Below are 25,058 nucleotides of genomic sequence, written 5' to 3'. Positions count from 1 at the left end.
AGGGCACAATCCCAGGGTTTTGGGATCAAGTCCCACATCAGGCTCCCCTCAGGGAGCCTGCTTCTCCCTCTGCCTGTGTCTCTGCCTCTCTCTGTGTCTCTCATGAATAAATAAATAAAATATTAAAAAAAAAAAACAACCCTCCTGGCCTCACAATTGGAACCATAATCTCTGTGTCCTCTGCCTCATGGTAACCACAGTGTATCTTAGAAGATATAAATCAGTTCACATCATGTCCCTGCCACAAACTCTCCCATGACTCCTAGGATGAACTCTAGACTTCTCACTATGGTCTCTGAAACCCCGCATGATCTGCCCACCTTCCCAACCTCATCCTCCCCCCACCCCATTCTCCTCTTGGCACACTCTCTTCCTGGAACACAGCAAGCCCACTCCTACTTCAGGGCCTTGCTAGGTACTTGCTGTACCTAGAATGCTCTTCCCTAAGAGATCTTTGCATGTCTGGCCCTCCTCATCATTCAGGTCTTGGCTCAGTATCATCTCAGAGAAGTGAGCTGGGTTGCAGAGATGGAAGGACTCTCATAGACCAGCCCCTAGACTTTCCTAAGTAGCCCAGTTTTCTTTCCATCCCAGCTCCTAGAACTGAGATCTTTGTTATTTAATTGTCTGTTCTACCCACACCTATCATGAGACTGTCAACACAAGGGCAGACGCCTTGTCTATACTGCTCAGCACCCACCCCCAGGCTCTAACACAGACCTGCTGCATACACTATCTATATATGATCTATATATGCATTAAGTGAAAGATTGAGCCATTGTATGATTGTGCTTGTGTGTCCCTGTGATTGGTGTGTCTGCAGCCAGGGTTGTGGGAGACCACTTAGCCCCAGCCCCAGCCCCTTCCCTGACAAGAGGTCGCCCCCAATCCCCTTCCTCATTGGCCCTGCCTCTTTCACTCACTGTGCTCCCCAGTGCCGCCTTCGCGGTCTCTGGAGCCCCCTGAGGAACCTCTGCAGACACAGCTGCACCGCCTGGTGAACGCCAACTTCTATGGCTACCAGGACGCCCCCTGGCGGATCTTCTTGCGCAAAGAGGTACCTGGCCAGGCTGAAGCCAAAGGAGGGGTGCATGGGAGTGTGGGCAGGGAGGGGGGTGGGGCTAGGGTGGGGCCGCTAGACCCTGGTCTAAGCTAGACAGTGGAGTCAGAAGCCAGGGGCCCAGGTGGTACGGAGCCCACTTTATCTGCGGGGTAGGAAGCAAAGTGAGAGGACTGCCCAAAGGGCCTCACTGGAGCCCCAATCCCACAGGTATTTTACCCCAAGGACACCTACAGCCACCCTGTGCAGTTAGACCTCTTGTTCCGGCAGGTGAGGTCTACTCTTTCCTTTCTGCCTCAGTGTGCTCATCTGGACAATGGGTGCATAGACTAGCCTTCTGCAAATCTTGTTTCTATACTCTTGGATTTAGGGTCCTTGACCATAGTGAGGATGGGGAGCTGTTCTGAACTTCCCACCCTTACGGACAAGCCCACAATTTGATTTAACCAGACACTCAGTTTGTCTGAGCTAGATGGGACTCAGAAGTCAAATCCCAGCCCCAGTATGTAGAGGAGGAAGCTACGGTCCAGGAAGGGCGGCATGGGTTGTGGAAGAGAAGATAAAGGAGAGGGGCCTTTGTAAATGAGATCTGATTCACACAGATGACCCCACTGCTATGTAAATAGGAGTCTCACGTCTCCACTCACACTGGAACAATCCAGCCTGGGTTCCCAGATGGGGGAGTCTCACAAGCCACCTGCATCGTGGCTCATTTCCACAGATCCTCCACGACACGCTCTCCGAGGCCTGCCTGCGCATCTCCAAGGACGAGAGGCTGAAGATGAAGGCCCTGTTTGGTACCACAGGGGATGGGAAGGGACGCGGATGGGGCAGCCAGCTAGAACCGGGCCAGGCCTTCTTAGAAGGAGATTGGGGCTGACAAACCCAGCCCCATTCACCTCTCATATAGCCCTCCTTGCTCTACTTCTGGCCTCTTCCAGGGCCAGGCTGCCAGTCTGAGTTCAGTTTTGCCTAATACACTGTGTGGCCCTAGTTGTGGTTTCCCAGTGTAGACATGGAGATCACCCTGTTCCAGTATCTTCCTGCTGGGTGTCAGCCTTCCTCCCTGCAATGTGGGCTGGCAGCAGAGGGGAGAGAGGGTTCTGACCCGACCTGCATCCCTCAGCCCAGAACCAGCTGGACACACAGCGGCCCCTGGCACCGGAGAGCGTGAAGCGGGCCGTGGTCAGCACTGCACGTGACAGCTGGGAGCTCTACTTCTCCCGCCTCTTCCCTGCCACGGTGCGAGTGCCCTGCCGGCCCCCGCTCACCCAGGGACTTCAGGGAAGAGGCTAGAAGACTCTCAAGTGTCCCTTATCTCCACCCCAGGGCAGTGTGGGCACTGGCGTGCAGATCCTGGCTGTGTCCCACATGGGCATCAAGCTCGTAAGGATGGGCAAGGGCAGCCGGGAGGCTGGCGGGCAGCTGCAGGTCCTGCGCACATACAGGTGAGCAGCGGGCGGGCAGGTGAGAATGGGGTTAGCTGGGCGTGGGCATGCTGGGCAGTAGCATCTCCTCACCGACTCTCCCCAGCTGATTGCTGAGTGCCTGTGATGTGCCAGGCTCTCTGCTGAGCCCTTTAAGCAAGTCTGTTTTACAGATGGGGAAACTGAGGCTCAGCGAGAGAAGTTGCTTGTCTCAGGTCACATAGCCAGGAAGCAGATGAGCTATGAGCCCTCTACCCTGGCCTGCCTCTTAGACTACACCCCAGCCTTGCCCTTCCAGAGCTCACTGCACAGTGGGGGTGTCTGTGTTGTGAACAGCTGAGTTTTGTTGTACAGCCAGGAATGGAAAGCGTGTCCTGGCATAAGACCTCCCTGAGTCCTTGGACCCCTCCCCTGCCAGCAGCCCCTTTTGTCCTCTGTCACACAAGAACAAGAATAGAACCTCATTCCTTGGTTGCGGGAAAGCTCCTTGTTTTGAAAGAGGCAGAGAATTTGGTCAGTGGGTGAAGGAGATAGATTTGTGCGGGCAAGATCTGGGAGGTTGCATTAAGAGACAAAGGAAAAAAAAGTAGAGCAAGGCCAAGGGTAGTGAGGGCTGGAGTGTCGGTTCACGGGTGATAGGAAATGGGCCAGGGCCACAGGCAGGATGGGGAGCGGAGGCTGGGCAGGCTCCCAGGTCCCTGTGGCAGGCAGCAGGGCGCTCAGGTGGGGCTGGGCTTTGGGAATGGTCCAGGGCAGGAGCAGAGGAGCAGGCCAGGTAGGGAGGAAGGCGCCCTCTGGCCAAGGAGCCCTGCCTTCATGCCACTTTCCCATTCTCCAGCTTTGCGGACATCCTGTTTGTGACCATTCCCTCCCAGAACATGTTGGAGTTCAACTTGGCCAGCGAGAAGGTCATCCTCTTCTCAGCCCGAGCTCATCAGGTCAAGACCCTGGTCGACGACTTCATCCTGGAACTGAAGAAGGTCAGGGTCCTTCTACAGGGGAGGTCCCTCCTCAAGGGACCAGGGATGGAAAACAGGGTTCCCCTGTGTCATTTACACACCAGCCACGCCTCCCTGAGAAGTATGGGTGTGTGCGTGTGTGTGCATGTGCACACGTGGACTGGGCAGCCCTCAGGCCTCAGCAAGGAAGCTTTGGTGAGGGAGTGGATGGGTAAGCCCCATATGTGTTCATCGGATTCCAGTCTCCAGCCCTTTACAAGGCCATCCCTTCGACTCCCATAACATTCTTCCCTCTCTCACCTAGGGAATGTCCCGTTTCCCATGAGTCAGGGTGGAATACCTGTGGAAAAGAGGAGCGGGGGAGTGGCCCCAGTCCTCTGGGAGGAGGGGGATGGGACTGCAGCCACTCACCCTGCCCCTGGCTGACCCAGGACTCGGACTACGTGGTCGCAGTGAGGAACTTCCTACCTGAAGACCCAGCACTGCTTGCCTTCCACAAGGGTGACATCATCCACCTGCAGCCCCTGGAGCCACCTCGAATGGGTCAGGGCCATGGGACACCATGGGTATGGGCGGCAGAGGCTCGGCAAGGGGGCCTCCCTGGCAGGTGCTGACATGAGCTCGACCCGCAGGCTATAGCGCCGGCTGTGTTGTCCGCAAGAAGGTCGTGTACCTGGAGGAGCTGCGGCGTAGAGGCCCCGACTTTGGTGGATACCCTGGATCCCCCAGTCCAACCTGGAAACCCTAAACAGCTCATCCTGGCTTCATGCACTCACATTGCAGATGCTCTATGGGGGTTTCTCGGTGCCCCAGGGGGGCCTGGCCTGGCCGCCTGCTGCGGCCCCAGCCAGTTCCTCCTGGCGGCCCCCTCATCCAGCCCTCTGTCTGCATATCTGGCTGAGGGCTCTCTGTCAGTGTTAGTTACTGTTTCTGTGTATGTGGCCCGGGTCTCTCTGTCTCTCTGCCGGAGCATCCACAAGCACGTGTTTTCTGGTCCACCTCCCACTGACGGAATGCCTTTCCTTACCCTGTGTTCTCAGCTGCAGAGTCTCCATGGCCTCCTGCACAGAACACTGGGGCAGGGGCAGGAGGGTGCTCCAGTATCCCTAGAGGGGCCCCTTAGTCCTGAGACGTGACCCTTTTGCTTGTCTCAGACCCTTTACCTGCCCCCTAGGCTGGAGGTTCGGGACCATCCACGGGCGTGTGGGCCGCTTCCCTTCTGACCTCGTGCAGCCTGCGGCTGCCCCTGATTTCCTACAGTTGCCGGTTGAGCCAGGCCGGGGCCGGGCTGCTGCTGTGGCCGCTGCTGTGGGCTCCACAGCTGCTGCATGGGAGGTGGGCCGCAGGAGGGAGGTGAGACCATCAGAGCCGGGCCCGCGGGGCTGAGACAACGGGGTGGTCAGCTTGATGGTGGAGGCAGTTGGGAGCAAGGTCAGCCGAGGGTATGGCCAATCCCAGGATAGGCAGAACCTGATAGGGCCAGCCAGATGTGTGACCCATGGCAGGAGCAGAAATGATTGGAGGTGTGGCCAGATGGGTTCGGGATGGTGGGGGTCAGCAGGGTTGTGATGAGGTGGGGGGGACCCAAGCATATGGGGCAGGAGCAGGTGTGTGGAATGGAGCCAGGGAAGGGTGGAGTAAGGGGCTAGGTCAGCCAGGACCAAGCTTTGGGGAGATGGAGGGGGCATGGCCAGAGGCGGCAGGAGGTGGGGTCAGCTGGGCTGTGGTAGGAGTGACTTGGTGCAAGGTGTCAGGACTACCGAGTGGGGGTGAGTCTAGGTGGGTGGGGGTTAGGGGCAGCCTGAGAGGATTTGGACAGAGTCAGGCTGGGGTTGGGTATGGTAGCTTTGAGCATGAGCAGGTGTGGCAGGAGTGGCAGGACGGGACCTCTTAACTCTGGCCCTCCTGCAGGGTCCCCTGGTCAGGGCTGGCTCCCCTGACCATGCAGACGATGGCCTGACTCTCCCACCGTACTCGATGCTTGAGTTTGCCCAGAAGTATTTCCGAGACCCTCAGAGGAGACCCCAGTGAGTGGTGGTCCCAGCCCTCATGCCCACGCTGAAGAAGGCCCTTCTGGGGCTTCTGGCAGCCATCCAAGTGAGGCTGCCGCACTTCTGATGGGGGGGAGGAGAAACCACTCAGATGTGAGGTCTGCCTGCAGCCTCAGCTTCTGGGAGCCTTCCTGCCTGGTTGACAGACATTGGGTCAAGAACATTCTGGGTGATGCTTCTCCCTCTGCCTGTGTCTCTGCCTCTCTCTCTCTCTGTGACTATCATAAATAAATAAAAATTAAAAAAAAAAAAAAAAAGGGATCCCTGGGTGGCGCAGCGGTTTAGCGCCTGCCTTTGGCCCAGGGCACGATCCTGGAGACCCGGGATCGAGTCCCACGTCAGGCTCCCGGTGCATGGAGCCTGCTTCTCCCTCTGCCTATGTCTCTCTGCCTCTCTCTCTCTCTCTCTGTGTGACTATCATAAATAAATAAAAAATTAAAAAAAAAAAAGATTAAAAAAAAAAAAAAAGAACATTCTGGGTGGAAAGGGGATATAGCCAGAGGCTCAGAGGCAAGACTTATGAGTAGCACCTATCTCCTGTTGCAGGGATGGCCTCAGGCTAAAATCCAAGGAAGGTCGGGAGTCCAGGACCTTGGAAGACATACTCTGCTTCACCAAGGTGTCCAGCCCCAAGTCTGGTTCCTCATCTGTAAAATGGTGATGCAAGAGCCCCTTCTAGGTCTTTGGTGGGACAAACAGCCTTGTCCTCAGTAGGACCCCTCCCAGCTCTCAGCACCCCAAGGACCTAGTTCCTCCTAGGGCAGCATCTCCCCCCAGTGCCTAACACGCCTGGCGGCTTTTTTATGATGTGACCTCTCCTGTCATAACACAGGAGGCACCGCATGGCCCTCCTTTCTGGCTTGTCCCTCCACGGTCATGACACGAGCCCTTCCTCCCCTCGCAGACCCCACTGCAAGAGTCTCTCATCGAGCTCAGTGACAGCAGCCTCAACAAGATGGCCACCGACATGTTCTTAGGTGTGGGGGTGGGGCGGGCCTGGGCCAGGTGGGATCCAGCCGTGGGACCCTGCTCTTCCCAGCCCTCTGGTCCTAAGGGTCTCCCCCTCAGTTCAGGCCTGGGGCCACATTTACGGAAGAGGAACCTCCAGCTGCCCCAGGGTCGTACCCTCCCAGGGATGGCCCCAACCTTGGCGTGCCCCGGGGTGAGTGGGCAGCTGGGTGCCTGGTGGCCCCGGGTGGGACAAGTCTTTTCTACAGCTGTGATGAGATTCATGGGTGACGCTCCACTGAAAGGCCAGAGTGAACTGGATGTGCTTTACACCCTCCTGAAGGTTAGTCCAGCAGATTTTGGTGGATGCTCCCTTGCCTGCTGTGTAGCTCAGTTTCCCCATCTGTCAAGCAAAGTTGCAGGACATTGGGGTGGGGACCCCAAAGAGGAATGCACCCTGCAGTGGGGAGGGGGCTGAGGAAGGGACACCAGGCCTTTCTCCAAGTGCACACCCTGTTTTCATGTGCCTGGTGTGTGGCACGGGCTCCGGCATGGCCTCCTTCAGCTGTGTGAGGACCACGAAGTCATGCGGGACGAGTGTTACTGCCAAGTTGTGAAGCAGATCACAGACAACACCAGCACCAAGCAGTGAGTGCGCTGGGCCGTAACCCCTGTACCCTACTCCCCACATCGTGTCATTGCTCCAAGAGGGGTCTGTTCAGTCTTTCCCCCTGTACCGAGGTCTTCCCTCCTGATTGTCTCCCACCATCCTCTTCCTCACTCAGTAGACAGAGTACATGTGTTTGGAATTGTTTGTCCAAGATTCAGTTTCTTTTACAGGTCCCAGACCTGTAAAATGGCAATGATAATCTGCAAGTCCAGATTCTTGGTTGCAAGTGACAAAAGCCCAATTCAAGCTGGTTTAAGCAAAAGAGGATTCAGGTGACTGAAACCACCAAATATGGGTTCAGGCATGGCTGGATCCAGGTATCATTGGGAAGCAGGCTTTCTCTGTAATCTAGCCCTGGTTTTCTCTGTGTTGATAGTGTTCTTAAGTAATATCTTCCGTGCATTAGCAAGAAACAGCTCTGGAGAGACATTTTTCAGCTCAGTAATCTTAGGGAAAGCAAGATTGATCCAATTATAGCTAAAATTCGCAAATCCAGCCCTACTGATTTGACTTGGTCCTGTGCCTATCCCTGGGCCCACTGCAAGAGCTTTGGCCAGAACTGGGTCAAATTTCTGTCCCTTAACCAATCACCATATTCAAAGGAAGGCTGATCTAACTAGCCAGATGTGGATCAACTAACCATCCCTAAACCAATCATTGTGGCCAGGGGCTACAGTGTTCTAGTTGGCAGACCTGGCTTCCATGCCAGTCACCAACTCACAGTGACCCAGGGTGGGAGTGGATGCTTAAAGGAAGCCCAAGTGCTGTCCCCAGACCCCAGTGGACCCCACAAATGAAACCCTCACATCCAGGGCAGTGTGAAGATGAATGTCCTGCACAGGACCAGCACCCAGCAAGTGCCCAGTGTGGGATGCTCTTGTTCACCAGATCTCCCACCCATCCCCATCTAGTCTACCTCCCCCACTGACTCTCCATGCCTCCAGGAATAATAGAAGCATTCGGCATGTCCTCCTGCCCCTTCCCACCCCCAGGCCTTCTCTGCCACTACATGCACACAGCCCCAGAGGGTTCCTCCAGTCCCCCTTCAAGGACCTTCACTCAGGAGCCTCCCCAGAGAGATTATACCCAGGGAATACTTGGTTTTCTGTGCAGTCCGGCATGTCACATCAGGGGCCTCATCTCCTGCTTTCCTTGTCTCCCATCCTGGATTCCCAAGCACAGTGTACCCTCTGCATGGCTTTGGCGTCCACCTGCCCTCCTCTCACTAGCCAGGGAGGAGCACCCCAGAAAAGAGGAGCTGCCTGAGAGCCAGAGATGTCCAGCCCAGGCTCAGGAGACTCTAGGGCTGTGGCCACCTATGACGTGGCCCCGTGTGTGTTCCCCAATAGGGACAGCTGCCAGCGAGGCTGGAGGCTGCTGTACATCGTGACTGCCTACCACAGCTGCTCTGAGGTCCTCCAGCCACACTTTGTTCGCTTTCTCCAGGATGTGAGCCGGACCCCAGGCCTGCCTTTCCAAGGTGAGGGGCCAGTGAGTGCTGACTCTGGGTGGTGAGCACAAGAAAGGGATTTCTAGGGGGTGCTGGACGTGGGACTGTGTGGCATGTTGGGAGGATGAAGGAGGCAGAAGGGCCAGGAGAGCTGGGTGAGGCCCCGTGTCTCTGGCCATTACCAACCAACAAGGGTCTGGAGTGGGTCTGGGCAGGGGTCAGATCCAGCTGGTGGCAGGGTCTCAGCCTTCCCCCTGGGAATTTGGAGGAAAGGAGCCTGTCCCCAGCCTCATCCTGACCCTTGTTGCCATAGCAACCCCTGGGGTCGCCCTAAGAAAAGGGTTAGGGCTGTGTGGTCATCATGGCAGTCAGGCAGGAGACAGGGGACCTCACTCTGCCTGTCCCAGAATCCTCCGCTTTGATTCAATTAACACTCCCAGACTCTGAGATGAATAGATCCCTGAGGATAGGCTCCCCTGAGGAAGGACTCCCAGATCTGTGGAGGCAGCAGAATGTGCCCTATAGGTCTTGCCTCCACCTCCTCCCCGGAGCAGAGCGAGAGCACTCTTTAACCCAGAGAAACAGGCGGTGGCGGGTTCTGCACTGCTCTGGGTAAGGGCGGGGGTTGGCAAGGGGGTCCCAGCTGGCAGGGCACAGCCGCATCACCGCAGCCACACAGCCTATGGGGGATACACCCTCAGGCAACAGCTGGAAGTGACGGCTGTTCCCAGGGTTCACAGGTAGCCAAAGGGACCATGGGCTAGACAAAAGCCTTAGCCCCATGGGACATGGGTTCAAATGCAGCTCTCACACTGCAGCTCTCAACCTTGGGCAAATCCCGCCCCCCCTAGGAACTGTCTCCTCAGCTCCGACATTGGAGAACAGAAGCCCCATAGGTTATAGAGAGAACCCAGTGGGCTCGTGGCTGGTGGCCACAAGAGCCTCTTTCTCCCACTGCCTACCCTGGGCAAGGCCTTGACTCCCTGTCTCTGCAGGGATTGCCAAGGCCTGTGAGCAGAATCTGCAGAAAACCCTGCGTTTTGGAGGCCGCGTGGAGCATCCCAGCAGCATGGAGCTTCGGGCCATGTTGGTGAGTGTGGGGTGGGGTCAGGATGAGCATGAAACACGAGCCCTGCCCAGAGACCCTGTGTGTACTGAGCACTCAGAAGTGGACAGTCGGGCCTGGCAGGTCCAGGTGCATGAGTGTTCCTGCGCATGACTGTCTAGAGCCCCTTGACTTGGGGACTTCCATAGCGGGGGGGGGGGGGGGCAGGGGGGCCCAGATCCTGGCCCAGATCCCAGGACCCAGCCTCTCTCCTCTCTTCCCCTTTGTGCCAGGCGGGCCGCAGTTCCAAGAGACAGCTCTTTCTTCTCCCTGGAGGCCTTGAACGCCATCTCAAAATCAAAACATGCACTGTAAGTGAGGGAAAGTTTCTGACAGGTAGATGCCGGAGGGGTAGGGACACCCCAGTCTCTGGGGTGGGCCCTGAAGGGTGCTGAGCCCCTGTCAGTGTCTTCCAAAGCTGCACAGGGCAAGATTTATTTCTCAGGGAAGCAGACCAAGCCTCAGAGAGGTGAAGGTCATACTGCTGAGGCAGAGTTTCAACCCTGAGTCTCTCAGGCTCTAAAAGCTGTACTCCTGTGCACAAGACCAATTCTCAGGCCTCACAGGGTCCTTCGTGTCCCTGTGGAGGGCCTGGGTGGACTGGGAGGACAGGTCCACTCAGCTGGCCCAGCCATACCCTTTCTTCCCCCCAGGTGGCCCTGGATGTGGTGGAAGAAATCTGTGCTGAGATGGCTCTGACACGCCCCGAGGCCTTCAGCGAGTATGTCATCTTCGTTGTCACCAACCAAGGTGAGTGGCTAGGAGGACTGAGCATGAGGGCCCAGTCTGGAGGGCCCAGGTCAGATGCCACTTCCTCCAGGAGGCCCCTGGATGCCATGCATAAGAACTTTTCTGGGGGCCAGGCACCCCCGGCTCCAGATGTTGGTCTTGCCTACCAGACTGGAAGTTCCTAGAGGGCAGGACCTGCTCCTTACATCCTAGGAAGTTTCCTAGAGTCTAGCCTGACTTCTGGAGCCTGCTGTGCAGGCGTTACTTTCTGTCTCTGAGGCTGTGACAGTGGCAGGAAGAGCCTCTCCCGCAGTTCCCCCAGCCCCTTCTTATCTGCCCAAGGTCCCTTCTGTCTGCTGCCCACTCTAGACCATGCTCTTGCCCCCTGTCACCTGTTGGTCAGCTCCGGCCACCTGCACCCAGCTCTTGTCCCTGCTGCCTGGGTTCTAAACTGTGCGTCCTCAGCCCTGCCTGCCCTGGGCCCAGCTAAGACGGGGGAAGGTGGTAACAAAATGGTGTTAATAACTGACATTTACAGACCAGATATGGTGGCCCAGGCACAGGTCAGAGAACTTTAATTGTAGAAACTCCTCTAAGTCCTGCAACAACCCTATGAGGTAGAAACTCTGGCTACCCCCGTTGACAGATGGCGAAACAGGCCCGGGGAGGCTGACTTAGTGTCTTACGGCTGCTGTAACAAATTACCATGTATTTAGTGGCTTAAAACAGCACAAATGTATTATCTGACAGTTCTGAAGGTCACGAGTCCTGAAATGTCAGCAAGGCTGGCTCCTTCTGGAGGCTCTAGGGGAGAATCCAATTTCTTGCCTTCTCCAGCTTGTGGACACTGCCCACACTCCTTGGGTTGTGGCCCCTTCCTCCATCTTTATAGCCAAGAGTGTAGAATCTTCAAAACTTCCTCTTTCTCTCGCCCTCCTACTCTCCTTCTGAGGACCCTTGAGATGACATCAGGTCCACTTGGTTAATCCTGGATAACCTCCCCTTCTCAAAATCCTTAATTTAAGTACATCTGCTAAGTCCTTTTGCCATGAAGGCAAACATATTCACAGGTTCTGGGGAGTAGGACATGGACCTCTCTGGGGAAGGGGTCCTTTTTCAGCATGTCACCGAGGTTAAGGGATTTACCCAAGGTCACACAGTTAGGATTTGAACCCAGGCAGTCTGGCCTCTAGAGTCTGGACTTTCATCATCGATGCCACACCCTCTCTTTGGTAAAATGTTACTGAAGGTGTATGATGGGGAGCAGAAATGTTAAAGCAAGAAGGAAAAACTTAAACCTTCCTCACAGACTCAGACCTTGCTCCTTGCCAGCCCCAATCCTCTCCACACTCCACCCATTCCAGGAGGCCAGCAAGGGGTCTCTCCTGAAGGAGTTCTGTAGAAAGGTACCCACCTGGTCTCATGATTAGAGGGCTTCTCCATGTCCCAAGCCACCTCTGGAAAGGAGCTGGGCTCCCCCTGAGCATAACCCAGGGCACTTCCTGAGACCTAGGTACACTCTAGCTTTGCTTGGAATTATTCTCATCTCTGCTCATCAAGAGAGACCAAAAACACAGGGCACCCTGTTCCATACACATGCTCTCCCTTAGGGAGGACTCCATGTCCTGAAGCAGGGAAGGGCCTTGCCCGGGGTCTGCACATATGCTCTGCAGCCACCCCCACTCTCCACAGGCCAGCATGTGTGCCCACTTAGCCGCTGTGCCTACATCCTGGACGTGGCCTCGGAGATGGAGCAGGTGGATGGGGGCTACATGCTCTGGTTCCGGCGTGTGCTCTGGGATCAGCCTCTCAAGTTTGACAATGAGCTGTACGTGACCATGCACTACAACCAGGTCAGCACATGTGGTCCACCCCACTGCTCTGGAACCTTCCGGGCTCCCCTGTGTGTAGTCAGAGTCACAGCCTTGGTATCTGATGCTTTCGTGTTTTCAGCCCCATTGACCTTCCTTCCTCCCTCTCTCCCTTCCTTTCTTTCTTCCCTTCTTTTTTTTTTTCTTTTTTTGGGAGAGAGAGAGAGAGAGAGAGAGAGTGTGTGTGTGTGTGTGTGTATGTGCAAGCAGTGGGGAGGGACAGAGGGAGAGGGAGAGAGAATCTTTGGCAGATGCTCCGCTGAACATGGAGCCCGACATGGAGACTCAGTCTCACAAACCAGAGAACATGATCTGAGCTGAAATCAAGAGTCAGACACTTAATGGAATGAGCCCCTCAGGGCCCCCCTCCTCCGATTGACATGTCTAGTCCTAGTGCCTATATCCCCTGTGTGAACTCCTCAGAGCAGCCTGACCATGCCACCCTCACCACCTAATTTGTGGGCCTTTACACACACGGTCACATCCCACCTGCCCTGTCTTTCCTGCACCTGTGTTCATCTAAATTGATTGCAAGGCTGCCCCCAATAGCACCCCTTCTATGAGGCTGCTCTGACTTCCCCTTTACTCCTGATTCCTCTGAGTGCTTGACCTGCCCCAAAAGCCTGAGCAGCTTTTGCTGGCATTGTTACTTTTATCTTTGTGTTATTCCTTCATGAGACTCAGATAAGTCAGGATCATGGAGCTTACAAAATCTGGGTTCTCCCCTCCTGTGCTAACATTCGTGGGTGATCGGACAACATTTTGTTGATCTGGTGCCAAAGTCTTGGCAATTCTGGGTACAGAATGCTGCCACCTAGCCTCTACGGCCACACGCTGTGGCTGTTGACCACCAGCCCTGTGAGGTCTGGTCCAGTTCGAGTCGAGCTGTGGCCTACAGGCCAGGAGCAGCTCTTGGGAACTTGGGAAAATGCAAATCCTCAAGTCTTGCCCCAGATCTAGTGACTCAGAGTCTCAGAGGTGCTTCCCAGAGGTCTGCTGTAGTGACTCTGTGCACACTCAGCTTTCAGAAACCCCAGCCCCCGGCCGTTCCTGAACGATACAATGCAGATGTCCATGACACTCTTCCTTGGCCACTGTGGGGACTCCCACATGGGCTTCAGGGCCACAGCCCTCACAGCTTATCCTCACGTGCCTCTCATTGGTCTCCAAAGTCCAGCAGGCAGGCGAGATTAGAACTATTAACATGACACGTGTTCACATCTTCCTCTGATGAATGCCTGAGTGCAGGTCTGCCTGCAGCCCCTCATCAGAATTCTCCCCCACAGGTCCTGCCCGACTACCTGAAGGGCCTTTTCAGCAGCGTGCCAGCCAGCCGGCCCAGCGAGCAACAGCTACAGCAAATGTCCAAGCTGGCCTCGCTGCAGCACCGGGCCAAGGACCACTCCTACCTGCCCAGTGTGTGAGCACCTCCCACCTATCAGCGCCCCTTCCCCATTCCCCGGCTCCTCCCAGAGCTGGCCATCCCAGGCCCCAGCACTCTGCTCTTGCACCAGGGTCTGTGAAGCTGGCTGGGAAGGAGGAGCAGTCCTGGCCCCGGGGCCGAAATCTTCCACCTGGCCAGCCCTGGGAGCCTGGGACTCAGCCTCCTTCCACAAGAGGTTGCTTCTGGCAGGTCTTCATAGCTCAGAGAAAAAGAGAACAATAAAAAAGCTTTGGGGATGTACAAAAGTACACATTTCTGTGGCCACACAGAAAGATTCAGCCACAGAAACATTCACCGCAGTACAGCAACCCCAATCCCCAACAACAGGTGATTCCTTAAATAAATTCTGGGCGTCAGGCAGCCTTCAAATTGACGTCCCCAAAGAGGTGATAAATCAGTCATCCTAAGACTTTTAGTCTCAGAATGTTTTTACTCCCTTAAAAATTGGACCCCAAAGAGCTTTCGTTTATGTGGGTCACACTATTGATATACTTAACCCTATTCAAAATTGAAATTGAGAAACGACTTAAAATATTGATTTATTATTTGAAAAGTAAGGATAATGTATTATACGTTCATATAAGTAATTGTATGTAATAGTAATTATAATAACAGGTGAGAAACAATTATAATTCAAGGAACATAGATTAAATTACACATTAATACAAACTACTTATAGAAAAAAAAACAACTATTTTCCCAAAAAGTTTTAGTGAGGAGAGTGGCGTTGTTTTACCTTTTGCACATCTCTTTAGCAACTGGCTTAATAGAAGACAGCTGGATCCTCAGATGTGCTTCTGCAGGCAGTCTGCCCTATCTCACATGTCATGTGGCCTCTGGCAAATTCCACCTGTGAAAGAATGAGAGGGAGAAAGGCCAGGCAACTTTTAGCGTCTTAGCGTGTTATCAGGGACGTGGCTTTGACCTCCCATGCCCTCAGCCACACCCTGAGAACACCTGGTATGAATCATGGTAAGATAACGTAGGTACAGCATATGTGTAGGAGCTCATTATATGGTAAGAATTCGGTATGTGAAGCTCTTTTTATGTTATAATTTTAAGCAAAAGGCCAAGGAAGCACATACAGCTATAATCCCAATCCTGGAAAAAAAAAATCACTGAGTTTTACTTTTTTGGAAGGCATTTTCATGCCTCATCTCAGTTCATCTTTATTTTCTGCTTTACAAAGAAAGAAACTGAGGCCCAGAGAGGTTACAGGGTTTCCTGAAGCTTACCCAAATAATATGTGGGGGATAATATTTGGGATCCAAACCAGGGGAGGCCGGGTCCAGATGGCAGGCCCTCACCTCAGCAGTACAAAGGAGGGAAGATGTTGCCCTGGGGTGAGGGGTCTCTTGGAGGAAGAAGGCTCCCCTGGATTCCCCCTAACCCTTCCCAGTTTGCAGCTCAGAGCAGCTGGGATGCGCTGGGACTGCTCTTGGTGTTTGATTTCAGATGCCCCAAGGCACAAAAAAAGGGGCTGCCCTGAGGGAACCTGTATGTGCCAGACAGAAGGGACTGGAGCCGGGGTCTTTTGGCCCAACGGGTCCAGCCTGGAGCCCTGTGCTTCTCTGCTCTGTGCTCTGTCCAGCTGCTGGTGGTCCCCTTTGAACCCGCTCCCCTTGGCAATTCTCACAACTATGGCCTGGGCTTTTCTTTGGGGATTGGGGCTACAAAAGGACTAACCTACCTTGGGTTCCAGCCTCGGCCCCCCAGTCACCAAGTCACCATGTGACCCAGGGCTAGTCAGGGAACTTCTCAGAGCCTCCATCCCTCCATCCTCAAACAGGGAGCCTAGTGGTACCAGCCATAGTTAGTGAGTGTCTGCCCTGTACCATAGCACCAAATGAGCTCTTGGCAGGCAGCATTTAGTCCTCTGGGGAGGTGCAGAGATCACATCCACTGGGCTTAGCACTTGCCCTGCAGTGAGGATGTGCTGAGACGTTGTGCAGAACATGAATGACAGTGGGCACTCAGGACCTCGCTCTTCCCTCCACATGCAGGCGAGAGATCGAGGACTACATCCCGGCCCAGCTCTACCACACCATGGCCGGCTCGGCCTGGCTCAACCTACTTGGCCAGCACCGGCAGCAGACGCAGGCGCTCAGCCCCCACCAAGCCCGCGCCCAGTTTCTGGGTGAGTGTCTGGGGCTGGGGGAGATAATTGTGGGGCACTCTACCAAGGGGGGGTCCTGGAGGGTGGGGTTGAGGCACTTTTTTTCTTTGCACAATGGCATTTTTGGTGCTAGCCAAGCTGAGCAACTACCTGGAAAGAACACCTTTCTAAAATGTTGACCAAGGCACCACCTAGGACCTGGGAGGCCCTGGGCAGATGGGGGCGGGGGGAGCTGGAGAGGCAGAAGGAGCCCTGGCGGGGAGGGGTGGACACGCATGCTGGACACAGCTGAGGAAGACTCAGGCTGCAGGCTGGCCATGCAGGGACATGGTTGTCATTGCTGAGCCGTGCCAGCCACACTAACTGACCACCCCACCCCACCCCACCGCCTCTCCCCACTCCAGGCCTCATCAGCGCCCTGCCCATGTTCGGCTCCTCCTTCTTCTTCATCCAGAGCTGTAGCAATGCGGCGGTGCCAGCCCCCTGCATCCTTGCTGTCAACCAGAATGGCCTCAACTTCCTCAGCACTGAGACCCATGTGAGTGGCCTAAGCCTGGCCCTGCCCCTGGCTCTCCCCTCTCCGTCCTCTGAGCTGCACTCCTCTGGGAGTCATCTCGTGGCCTTTTCTCTGCGCACACATCCTTGGTGTCTTTGTCGTATTCAAGTTCTCTCTTCTCATAAGGACATGGGACAGATTTGAACTGAGTCCACGCTGCTGGTCTCATTTCAGCTTCTTTTCTAAAAGGCCTTGTCTCCAAATACCATCATGCTCAGAGGGACGGGGTGTTAGGACTTTATTGGAGGTGATTCTAGGAGATGCTGGAATGAGGAAGTGAGACCAGGAAGGGACGTTTCATACACCTTGGGAACACACCTTCTGGAAGGCTGTATGAGCAGCAAATTCCTGCTGTGGGAATTGGCGCTCAGTCCAGCTGGGTGCTCTGGAGACAGCCTGAAACACACCTCTTGGAGGATGTCCTCTGTTCTGGGGGTGAGGGAGCTGGGGGGTCTACCCACCATGTTGCCCTGTCACTTAAGGCATTAACTCTCATTGCTCTGGGTTTCTGTGCATGGGCTCCTGGTTCACTCCCAGGGAAAGAAAGAAAATTCTGGATAAAGAGGGGGCAGGTTTAAGAAACAGCTTTGGTGTGAAGGTCAGGGCACCACTGCCAGCTGCTGCATTCCTGGATGCCAAGCATTCAGAACAGTGCCTGGCACCCTGTAGATGGGTGCATCAGTGTTTGCTGAATCTGTTTGGCAGGTGAGGAAACAGAAGTCCAGAGAGGTAAAGCAACTTGCCCGAGGTCACACAGCAAGTCGCTGGGGAACTGGTACTCCAACCTGGGTGTCCTACCTCCTCCTGATCTGATCTGCAGGGGAGAGGTAATGGTGGGTAAAACTGTCCCACCCACAAGCCTGTCTCTTCCCCTCTCCCTCCAGGAGCTGATGGTGAAGTTCCCCCTGAAGGAGATCCAGTCGACTCGGACCCAGCGACCCACGGCCAGCTCCAGCTACCCGTATGTGGAGATCGCACTGGGAGATGTGGCGGCTCAGCGCACCATGCAGCTGCAGCTGGAGCAGGTGAGTGCAGCCCCAGCACCCAGACAAGCACCCAGCCCCTCCCTCAGGCTCTCTGCTGGGCCTGGCTCCAAGATGGATTAGATCCAGGTTGTGCCCCAGGGAGCATCCAGCCCAGTGCTAGGGACAGAGCTACCCCAAACCCCACCGAGCACAGAACTGCAGGTCACTAGGGTGGTCTCCCACGGAAGCATCTTGGCAGGGTTGCCTCCTCTCTTTACCACTCTGGCCTCTGCTCTCACCTCCCGCCCCTCTGCTCCCAACCCTGGCCTCTTCCAGCAACTTGATGCCAAGCTTGTCCTCGCCTCTCTGCCCTAGACCCTTTGCACTCACTGTCCCCTCTACCTGGAGTGCTCATCCCTGGTTTGTTCCAGGGCACTCTCCCTCCTTTCCTTTATTTGGGTGTCAGCACAAGCATCACCTCTTCCCAGAAGCTTTCCTTGATCCTTCTCCCTGACATCTTACTATCTCTGCCTTGGCAGACCTTATTACGGCTTGCAGATGAGTTATTTGTTTACATATTGTCTGTCTCCCCAACCAGAATGCCAGCCCCAGAGGCCAGACCTGTGTCTCTTTTGTCCACATTGTGTCTATAGCACAGCATCCGTCAGGTAGTAGATGCTTAGTAAGTGGTTGTAGGATGGATGGTTGGATGGGAACCTTTTTGGCTTTTCCACTTCCTTGCAGACCCCCAGCCCCTTTGTGCTGCTGACTCTGCCCCTGGCATGCTGGGGTGGGGGTGCATTCATTCATTCACTCATTTAACATGTAAGCCACTGGACATCCCTACGTAGCAGGCTCTGCCCCGGCTTTGAGGATACTGAAGTGACTGCAACCCCCTCAACCCTGGCCCTCATCCAGCCCCAAGTCCAAGAGTCTCTCCAGTAAACCATGATCAGTGCTGAGAAGTTTATAGCTGAACTATCTGGGATGTAATCAGTGAAGGCTTCCAAGAGGAGGTGACATCTGAGTATAGCGGCAGTGCAGCCAACAGACCTAGGTCTGCATCTCACTCACCTCTGACAGGCTGCATGAGGGGATCTCAAGTCAACCCCACTTCTGATTGAGCTTCAGTTTCCACTCCTGTCAAGTGGGGCCACAGTGCCAGTAAGGGCTCGCATTGTAGCATGTGGGTGGGAGGGTTGGCTGGCGCATTGGCTGGAGGGGGGGACGCCCATCATGCATACTCTGATCTCATCCCCAGAGGGGGCCTCCAGCGTGGGGCAAGCACCACTGACGTCAGCACAGAGCACTTCAGAGTGTGGCCTTGGGCCTCCTACCACCTGGGTCCAAGTCCCCACCACCTGCCTACCAGCTGTGAGGTCTGGGGCAAGTGGCTTCGTAGCTCTGGCCTCAGGCCTCAGTTTCGTTGCTGGTGGAATGGGGTGTAAAAGTGCCTCTTAGGGACACTGTGTGGCCTAGAAGGGGTGAGACACAGGAAGCTTTCAGGACAGTGACTGGCACACAGTTACAGCTCAGTGAGTGTCCTTTATCTTTACGTCTGTCAGAGCAGCTCCTGTGGCCCCTCAGGGATCCCTGCGGGGATGCCACCGCCACCTGTGGTCTGAAAACCCCAGGCAGGTGGATTTTCCACAATTCTCAGCTGCCTCTTCCTCCTGACCCCATCTGGGAGCCCTGAGGCCGGGCTACAGCTTCTTCTAGGCTCTAGGTGCCAGGTGGTAACCATGGCAACCCAACACTAGAAACTTACCACTGACTAGACTAATATTTTTTCCATTTAAAGGGTTTATACATAATAAAATCTCATGGAATCCTCCCCACAGCCCTGTGAGGCAGGCCCTGGCAAACTGAGACCTTACCGATGAGGCCCCTGAGGTCCTGGGTCACACAGGTCATATGCAGCCAAGCTGGCAGATGTACTTGGTCTCCTGGTTACTTACCCCTTCCAGCCCATAATCCAGCATTCCTCCTTCCCTCTCCTCCTGCTCTTCCTGGGACCCTCAAGGAGGTGGGGACAAGGGTGGGACCCACTATTCCTCTCTCCCAAGCACGTCTCACCCCAAGGTGTTTGCTGGGCCTGTGGACTCTCACTGTCTCTCCTGCAGGGCCTGGAGCTGTGTCGAGTGGTGGCTGTGCACGTGGAGAACCTTCTCAGTGCCCGCGAGAAGCGGCTCACACTGCCCCCAAGTGAGATCACGCTGCTCTGACCCAGCCCCCAGTACTCCAGCTGCCCTCAGCCAAAAGGCTTGCTGTGTGGCCTCAGGGGAGTTACTGGGCCTCTCTGGGCCAGTGACCCCTGGAAGGGCCCAGACCCTTGGTGGGGAGACCAAGAGGTGATAGGATGAGTGACCTCAGTCCCTGGGAACCCAAGCAGACAGATCTAGAGTTGAGATGGAATTGCAGTGTGCAAATTTGGATCAAGTAACAGGAGGTACTTCCAAAGGATGGCCCATGGGCCTTCCATCACATACCCACTATGGGCCCACCCCCTGGCTCCCCACTGTGGCAGAGAAGCCCCACACTAATGGCCTAGTCAAAGGGACTTTGCGTTTGGTTTACCCAGGATCTGATGTTCAAATCTCTCAGCCTCTCACCTGTCTTCCTTGAGTGCTCCCTGCACTGCTGCTCAGCTTGGATTGTGACCTTAGTCATTTCTGTGCACATAAACTGTGTGCCTGGCAGCCATTCCTCCATCCATGCAGTTGCTGAGTAGCTGGCAAAGCAGCCTAAGGGAAGAGGCAGGAATTGGATGCCTAGCTGTGCCCCGGACTCACTGCTCCCAAACAGAGCTTCCAGTAGAGACCTCTGTCCTAACCTCTCCCTGCACACCCCTATCCCCCCAACTCCACACTTCTTAGGTAACCCCAATCCCAGGCCCCCACCACTGGATGGGTCACATAAGGTTTGAGAATGGCAGAGTGGAGGGAGAGAGAAGTTTCACATCAGAGTCTGGGGAGGAAGAAGTCTGGGAAAGGCTTCCCAGAGAATGGGACATTAGGGTTGGGTTTTGAAGGATGGGTAGGCATTTGCTAGGAATAGATGGAGGGGAAGGGAGTGAACATTCCAGAGAAAACAGTGTTCATTCTCTATTGTATCCCCCAGAGCCTAGGACAATGCCTATCACAGAGTAGGCCCTTAAACAATGCTTGTTACGTGAATGAAATAATAAATAAATGTTGCTGGAAAGTACTGGTGCTTTGGGGAACTTGGGGAGGCAGGAAGCACTAGGTTCGGGAGAAAAAGGTGGATAGATATGTGAAGGCAGAAGGAGCTGGAGCCATGGTGCCTGAGGAAGGATGTATTTACTCTTCAGTACCTACGAAGCGCCTACTCTGTACTAAGCAAATGCCAGACCCTGGTACCTGCTCACAGCTAAATTTTAACTATAAACCATGACGAGATCTGTGAATGGGAGTTAGCCAGGTGATGGAGGGAACAGCATGTGGACAGTACTCGTGGAGGACTTGAGACCAAAGAGGCCGGCAGGGGTGGATTAAAGCTTGCAGGCTACACCAAGGGTTTAGGATTTCATCCCAAGAGCCATGAATAGCCTTCTAAGGTTCTTCAGTGGGAGAGGGGGTAATCTGCTCAGCTCAGACTTTGAAGAGGTCATTCTGACCACAGATAGGGTGAATGTAGAGGGCAGGGAAACCAAAGCAGGAGCTGCTGTAGTGTCACCTGGGAAATTCTGTGCTGTGGACACTGGTGGTGACAATGGTGGTGGTGACAAGCAGGGAGAAGTTGGCTTCTCTGGGGTGTCTATCAGGCTGTCCTAACACAGGGAAGGTCAAGGAGGAGCCCTTCATACGTATGTCGCAGGACTGTCCCACTGTCAGCACCGTCAGGTTGGCTTTCTCCACGGGCAGCCCCACTGAGATGAATCCAATGCATGTAGCTGATTTGGGGAGTGAGGGAAGTGGAAAAGGAGCCAGAAAGAGTGTGTTTATCCGTAGGAGGAAGGGGGCTGGCAGTGCTGCAGTCTGCCCAGGTGAGAGGCGAGAAGCCTTTTGGGTTCCAGGTGCGCCGCCGTGTGGGTGCGGCCCCTGGGAAGTGGCTGCTCCAGGTTGAGTGGCCCCGCTGATGCACATGGAACCGAGAGGAGTTTCCTATCCCTGGCCAGACTGCAGATTTATGAGTTGGAAAAGTAGTTGAAGTCTCAGTTTTGGGGGCAGTTTGCTCCATAACATTGGACAACCAAAACACCAGAGCTTTTGGATTTCAGGACCTGGGACTTAAGACCTAAGACTCATGTTTTAATAGCTGTTCTGGGGACGTGTGGTAACATCAGCAATCTAAGCCCTGGCAAAAGGAGGTAACAGACCCCACAAGGCAGAGTGGAATGGCAGGGGTGACAAGAGAGTCAGACCCTGCTATGTCCCCCTGGCACTTATGGGTATCACACAAGGCCAGGACCTAGAAAGACAGGAACTCCAGGTAAGTGTGGGGAGGTCCAGAGCAAAAGGGACCAAGCCTCAGGGTTCTCAGCCTAGTGTGTGGTGAGAACAATACAGGAGAAAGGTCTAGGTGGCATGGGAACCTGAGACAGTCAATGGGTAAAGGCTTGAGGTCCCAGATGGGTGTGCCAGGATGCACCATATTTGGGCATCGAAAAGCCACCAGAGGGCAGCCCGGGTGGCTTGGTGGTTTGGCGTGGCCTTCAGCCCAGGGCCTGATCCTGGACACCCGGGATCGAGTCCTGCATCGGGCACCCCCGCATGGAGCCTGCTTCTCCCTCTGCCTGGGTCTCTGCCTCTCTCTGTGTCTCTCGTGAGTAAATAAATAAAATCTTAAAAAAAAAAAAAAAAAAAAAAAAAAAAGCTACCAGAAGGACTTCATGGCTTTCCCTATGCAGGACAAGGGCTAGACTGGGTCAGGTTCTGGTGTCCACATACTCCCCTTGCTAGCTCCCCCTGCGGAGGGGTGCCTCCTGCTCAGAACCAACAAACCTATTAAGAGAATCTTCACTTGGTAACTGAAGGCCCAGGTGGTGGAGCCAGAGAGGCCAGTGTTTGCTGATTAGCAGTGTGGCCTTTTGCAAGCCCTTTGCCCTCTCTGATCCTCTGCTTCCTTCTTCGTTAACTGGAGGCACTACCAGAAGTCTTAGAACACATACTTTCTAAGTGGTCATTGTGTCCGGGGTGGGGGAAGACTTTTCTCCCTTTAAAAAGCCAATTCTTAGCAAGTTTTTACTCTGCACCAGGTATTGTATATACATTGACCCATTTCACCCTCAAAGTACCCCCAGTGAGGTGGGTACTATTATCGCCATTTTACATATGGGAAAGCTGAGGCCCACAGAGATGAAGCAGGTAACCACTAAGCGGCCTAGCCTATATTCGAACACAAGCAGGCTGGCTCCAGAGTGGGTGCTGTCTCTCACTGAGGCTCAGAGAGGGTTGGCTCTGGCTTAGAAGAGTCAAGAAGGAGCACACGGAGCTCTGGAGGATGGGTCTGGGATGGGAGGGGTTGTTGAGACCTAGAGAAGGGGGATCCTTATCTTTGCCCAGGTGAGGGGAGCTGGGCTCCACAGAGGAGTCTCTGGAGGGATTTCCTCATTACTGAGATGGTGACCTCCCTGTCCAGCAGGTGTAGGAGCAGAGCTCAGGGCTCCCATGTTAGAGGGCAGTTTAGAGGTGAGTGCTGGGCTTTTGAAGGGCCTGAGCCCTCACAGGCCAATTGTCCCGGCTCAGGTGTTCAGTCCTGGCCGAGGAAGGACTGAAGCAGGAGGCCAAGCCGCCTGACCACAGCCTTGCCCACTGGCCACCTCATCACCTGCAGCTGCCTTCCTACCACCACCACCACCAGCACCCCACTAGGCTGTGTCAGAAAAGGGCAGGAGTCAAACTTACTACAGACTTGGTGCCTGCTCCATATTCCCCAGCACCTACTGCTTCTTGGGAAGGAAGGTGGCCCAGCAGGGAGCTTGGGGACAATGCTGGAGTCCCAGGTGTCCGGGATTCCCCATGCCACGGGCCCTGCTGGCCTTGCCTTGCCCAGCAAAGGACACAACCCACATCTCCCCACAGGAACCGACAGGCTCTTCAGTTTGGAAACTGAGACCCTGACTAGAGGTGTGCAATCCCCTCTGGTTAACATTCATGACGTCATTTCGTTCTCACAACTACCAAATGAGGTGGGTACTAAGGTTATTCCACTTTACAGACCAGAAGACTGAGATTCAGAGAGGGCAAGTCACTTGCCCAGGGTCATACAGCTCTGTCAGGAGGTCAAGAACCAAACCCGGGCCTGTCAGTTCGGTGGTTGGCAAGTTGGGGGGAGGGGCGGCGGCGGAGAGGATGCAGAAACACACGGGCTGGGGGCAAACGGCCAGGGAGGCCAGGCTGAAGGCAGATGTCCAGGCCAGATCGTGAAGCCAGAGATGGCACTTCATTTCAGTATCCGGGGAGGCTGCTAGGAAGGTGAGGCGAGCCCCCAAAAATCAGAATGAAGGAGATGGGTGGAAGGGGGCTAGCAGTGCTGGAGGAAGAAACCGCTTGGGCAAAGGCCAGGAGGCGTGACGGGGTTTCTGCAGACCCGGGCAGCGCCAGAGCGCGGCCGGCGGGCGCTGAGTTCGCGGACAGGGACGATGAAGCGAGGCCGGGAAGGTCTCGAACAAAGGCTCTGAACGCCAACAGAACAGATGAACTGGATCCCGGGAGCCGCGGGAAGTTCTCGGAAAGAAAGCCCCGGCTGGGGTCCCGCCCCTGCGCGGAGCCGCCACGCCTCTGCTCTCGCACGCACCCGGTCCGACTGCACGGCTTCAAAACTTTGAACTGTCCCTCGTCATCATCTAGAGCTCTGCCTCCACCCTGAGCCTACTGGTCCCTTTGAGTTTCCTTCTGCCGTTCAGAGGAGGAGCGCCTGTACCCATCTCCAGCCCGGAGCAAGACGGACGCCAAAACCCCGCGCGTCCGCGGCTGCGCACGCCGCCACCGGGACGTGACTCGTGGAACGTCCACTCCCGGCGGCCGGGCGGCCGGGAGGCGGCGGGGGTGGGGGGCAGGGAGGTGCCCCCTCAGTGAGTCCAGCGTCCCGGGCCGTCGCCGTCTGGACGCAGAGCTGGGGCCCGGTGCTCTCGGGCCCGCAGTTTGAGAAGTTTCTGCTGGTTTCAGAAGTTTCCTAAAGAGTCTGAGGGCTTTTCTCCGTTGGCGTCTCCACTCAGGCACTTACGTAGCCACCCATTTCACCCTTCAGGGGTCCTCGACGCCCTCCACGCAGCTAATTAAGTGACGGACGCAGTAGCCAAGGCGACCGCTTGATTGACAGACATGAATGCGAACCAACTTCCGGAAGCTCCCGTCTGGACCCGCCCGGGGCTTGGCCGATGACCCAATGAAAGAACTGGAAACGGCAGAGGGGGCGGTGACCGGGCAGCCTAGGTTGTGGCGGTTCCCCGGTGGTTGCGCGTTGAAGGCTGAGGCGTTTTCGACCATTTGGACGATGCCGTGACGCAGCATAGCGACGGCGTTGACAGCGTGAGCGCACCCCTGTGGAGGGAGCCCTTCGGTCGCGGAGGTGGCGCGTCAAGGAGGCAGGTTGCTATTTGAGGGTGCTCCCTCGGAGCTCTTCAGTGAGTGGGGGAGGGGCGGCGGACGCCGAGCGGTCCCCATCTGCGCTTGCGCCGGCGCCTCCAGTGACCCGGCCTACACGCTCGCGCATGCCCGCTGCGCGCGGAGCCGCGGTGGCCGG

At 55.4% G+C, this 25,058-nt stretch overlaps 1 protein-coding gene and 1 long non-coding RNA gene across 2 annotated transcripts in view; one reads left to right on the top strand and one right to left on the bottom strand.

Moving 5' to 3' along the window:
• MYO15A (myosin XVA) overlaps window positions 1-22,056 on the top strand; it is a 51,747-nt gene extending 29,691 nt beyond the window's left edge. The window contains 24 exon segments of the mRNA XM_038537096.1: window positions 936-1,057; window positions 1,271-1,330; window positions 1,782-1,857; window positions 2,187-2,302; window positions 2,390-2,508; window positions 3,326-3,467; window positions 3,878-3,989; window positions 4,079-4,153; window positions 4,621-4,799; window positions 5,358-5,473; window positions 6,044-6,116; window positions 6,402-6,474; window positions 6,715-6,788; window positions 7,011-7,093; window positions 8,465-8,595; window positions 9,561-9,655; window positions 9,904-9,981; window positions 10,324-10,420; window positions 12,092-12,252; window positions 13,557-13,690; window positions 15,718-15,851; window positions 16,235-16,368; window positions 17,271-17,411; window positions 19,475-22,056. Of these exon segments, the coding sequence (XP_038393024.1) occupies window positions 936-1,057; window positions 1,271-1,330; window positions 1,782-1,857; window positions 2,187-2,302; window positions 2,390-2,508; window positions 3,326-3,467; window positions 3,878-3,989; window positions 4,079-4,153; window positions 4,621-4,799; window positions 5,358-5,473; window positions 6,044-6,116; window positions 6,402-6,474; window positions 6,715-6,788; window positions 7,011-7,093; window positions 8,465-8,595; window positions 9,561-9,655; window positions 9,904-9,981; window positions 10,324-10,420; window positions 12,092-12,252; window positions 13,557-13,690; window positions 15,718-15,851; window positions 16,235-16,368; window positions 17,271-17,411; window positions 19,475-19,576 (2,627 nt within the window). The 3' untranslated portion in view covers window positions 19,577-22,056.
• Window positions 14,153-25,050, bottom strand: LOC119871865. Its single transcript, XR_005359590.1, has 3 exons — window positions 23,219-25,050; window positions 19,964-20,095; window positions 14,153-14,564 (listed from the first exon to the last, which is right to left on the bottom strand). It is a non-coding gene; the product is annotated as an uncharacterized LOC119871865 (long non-coding RNA).
• Window positions 25,051-25,058: the final 8 nt, after the last annotated feature.

Source organism: Canis lupus, chromosome 5 (assembly GCF_011100685.1).
Source record: "Canis lupus familiaris isolate Mischka breed German Shepherd chromosome 5, alternate assembly UU_Cfam_GSD_1.0, whole genome shotgun sequence".
Lineage (NCBI taxonomy): Eukaryota > Metazoa > Chordata > Mammalia > Carnivora > Canidae > Canis > Canis lupus.
The sequence above is the reverse complement of the archived record's forward strand: the minus strand, read 5'-3'. Positions and strand labels throughout refer to the sequence as shown.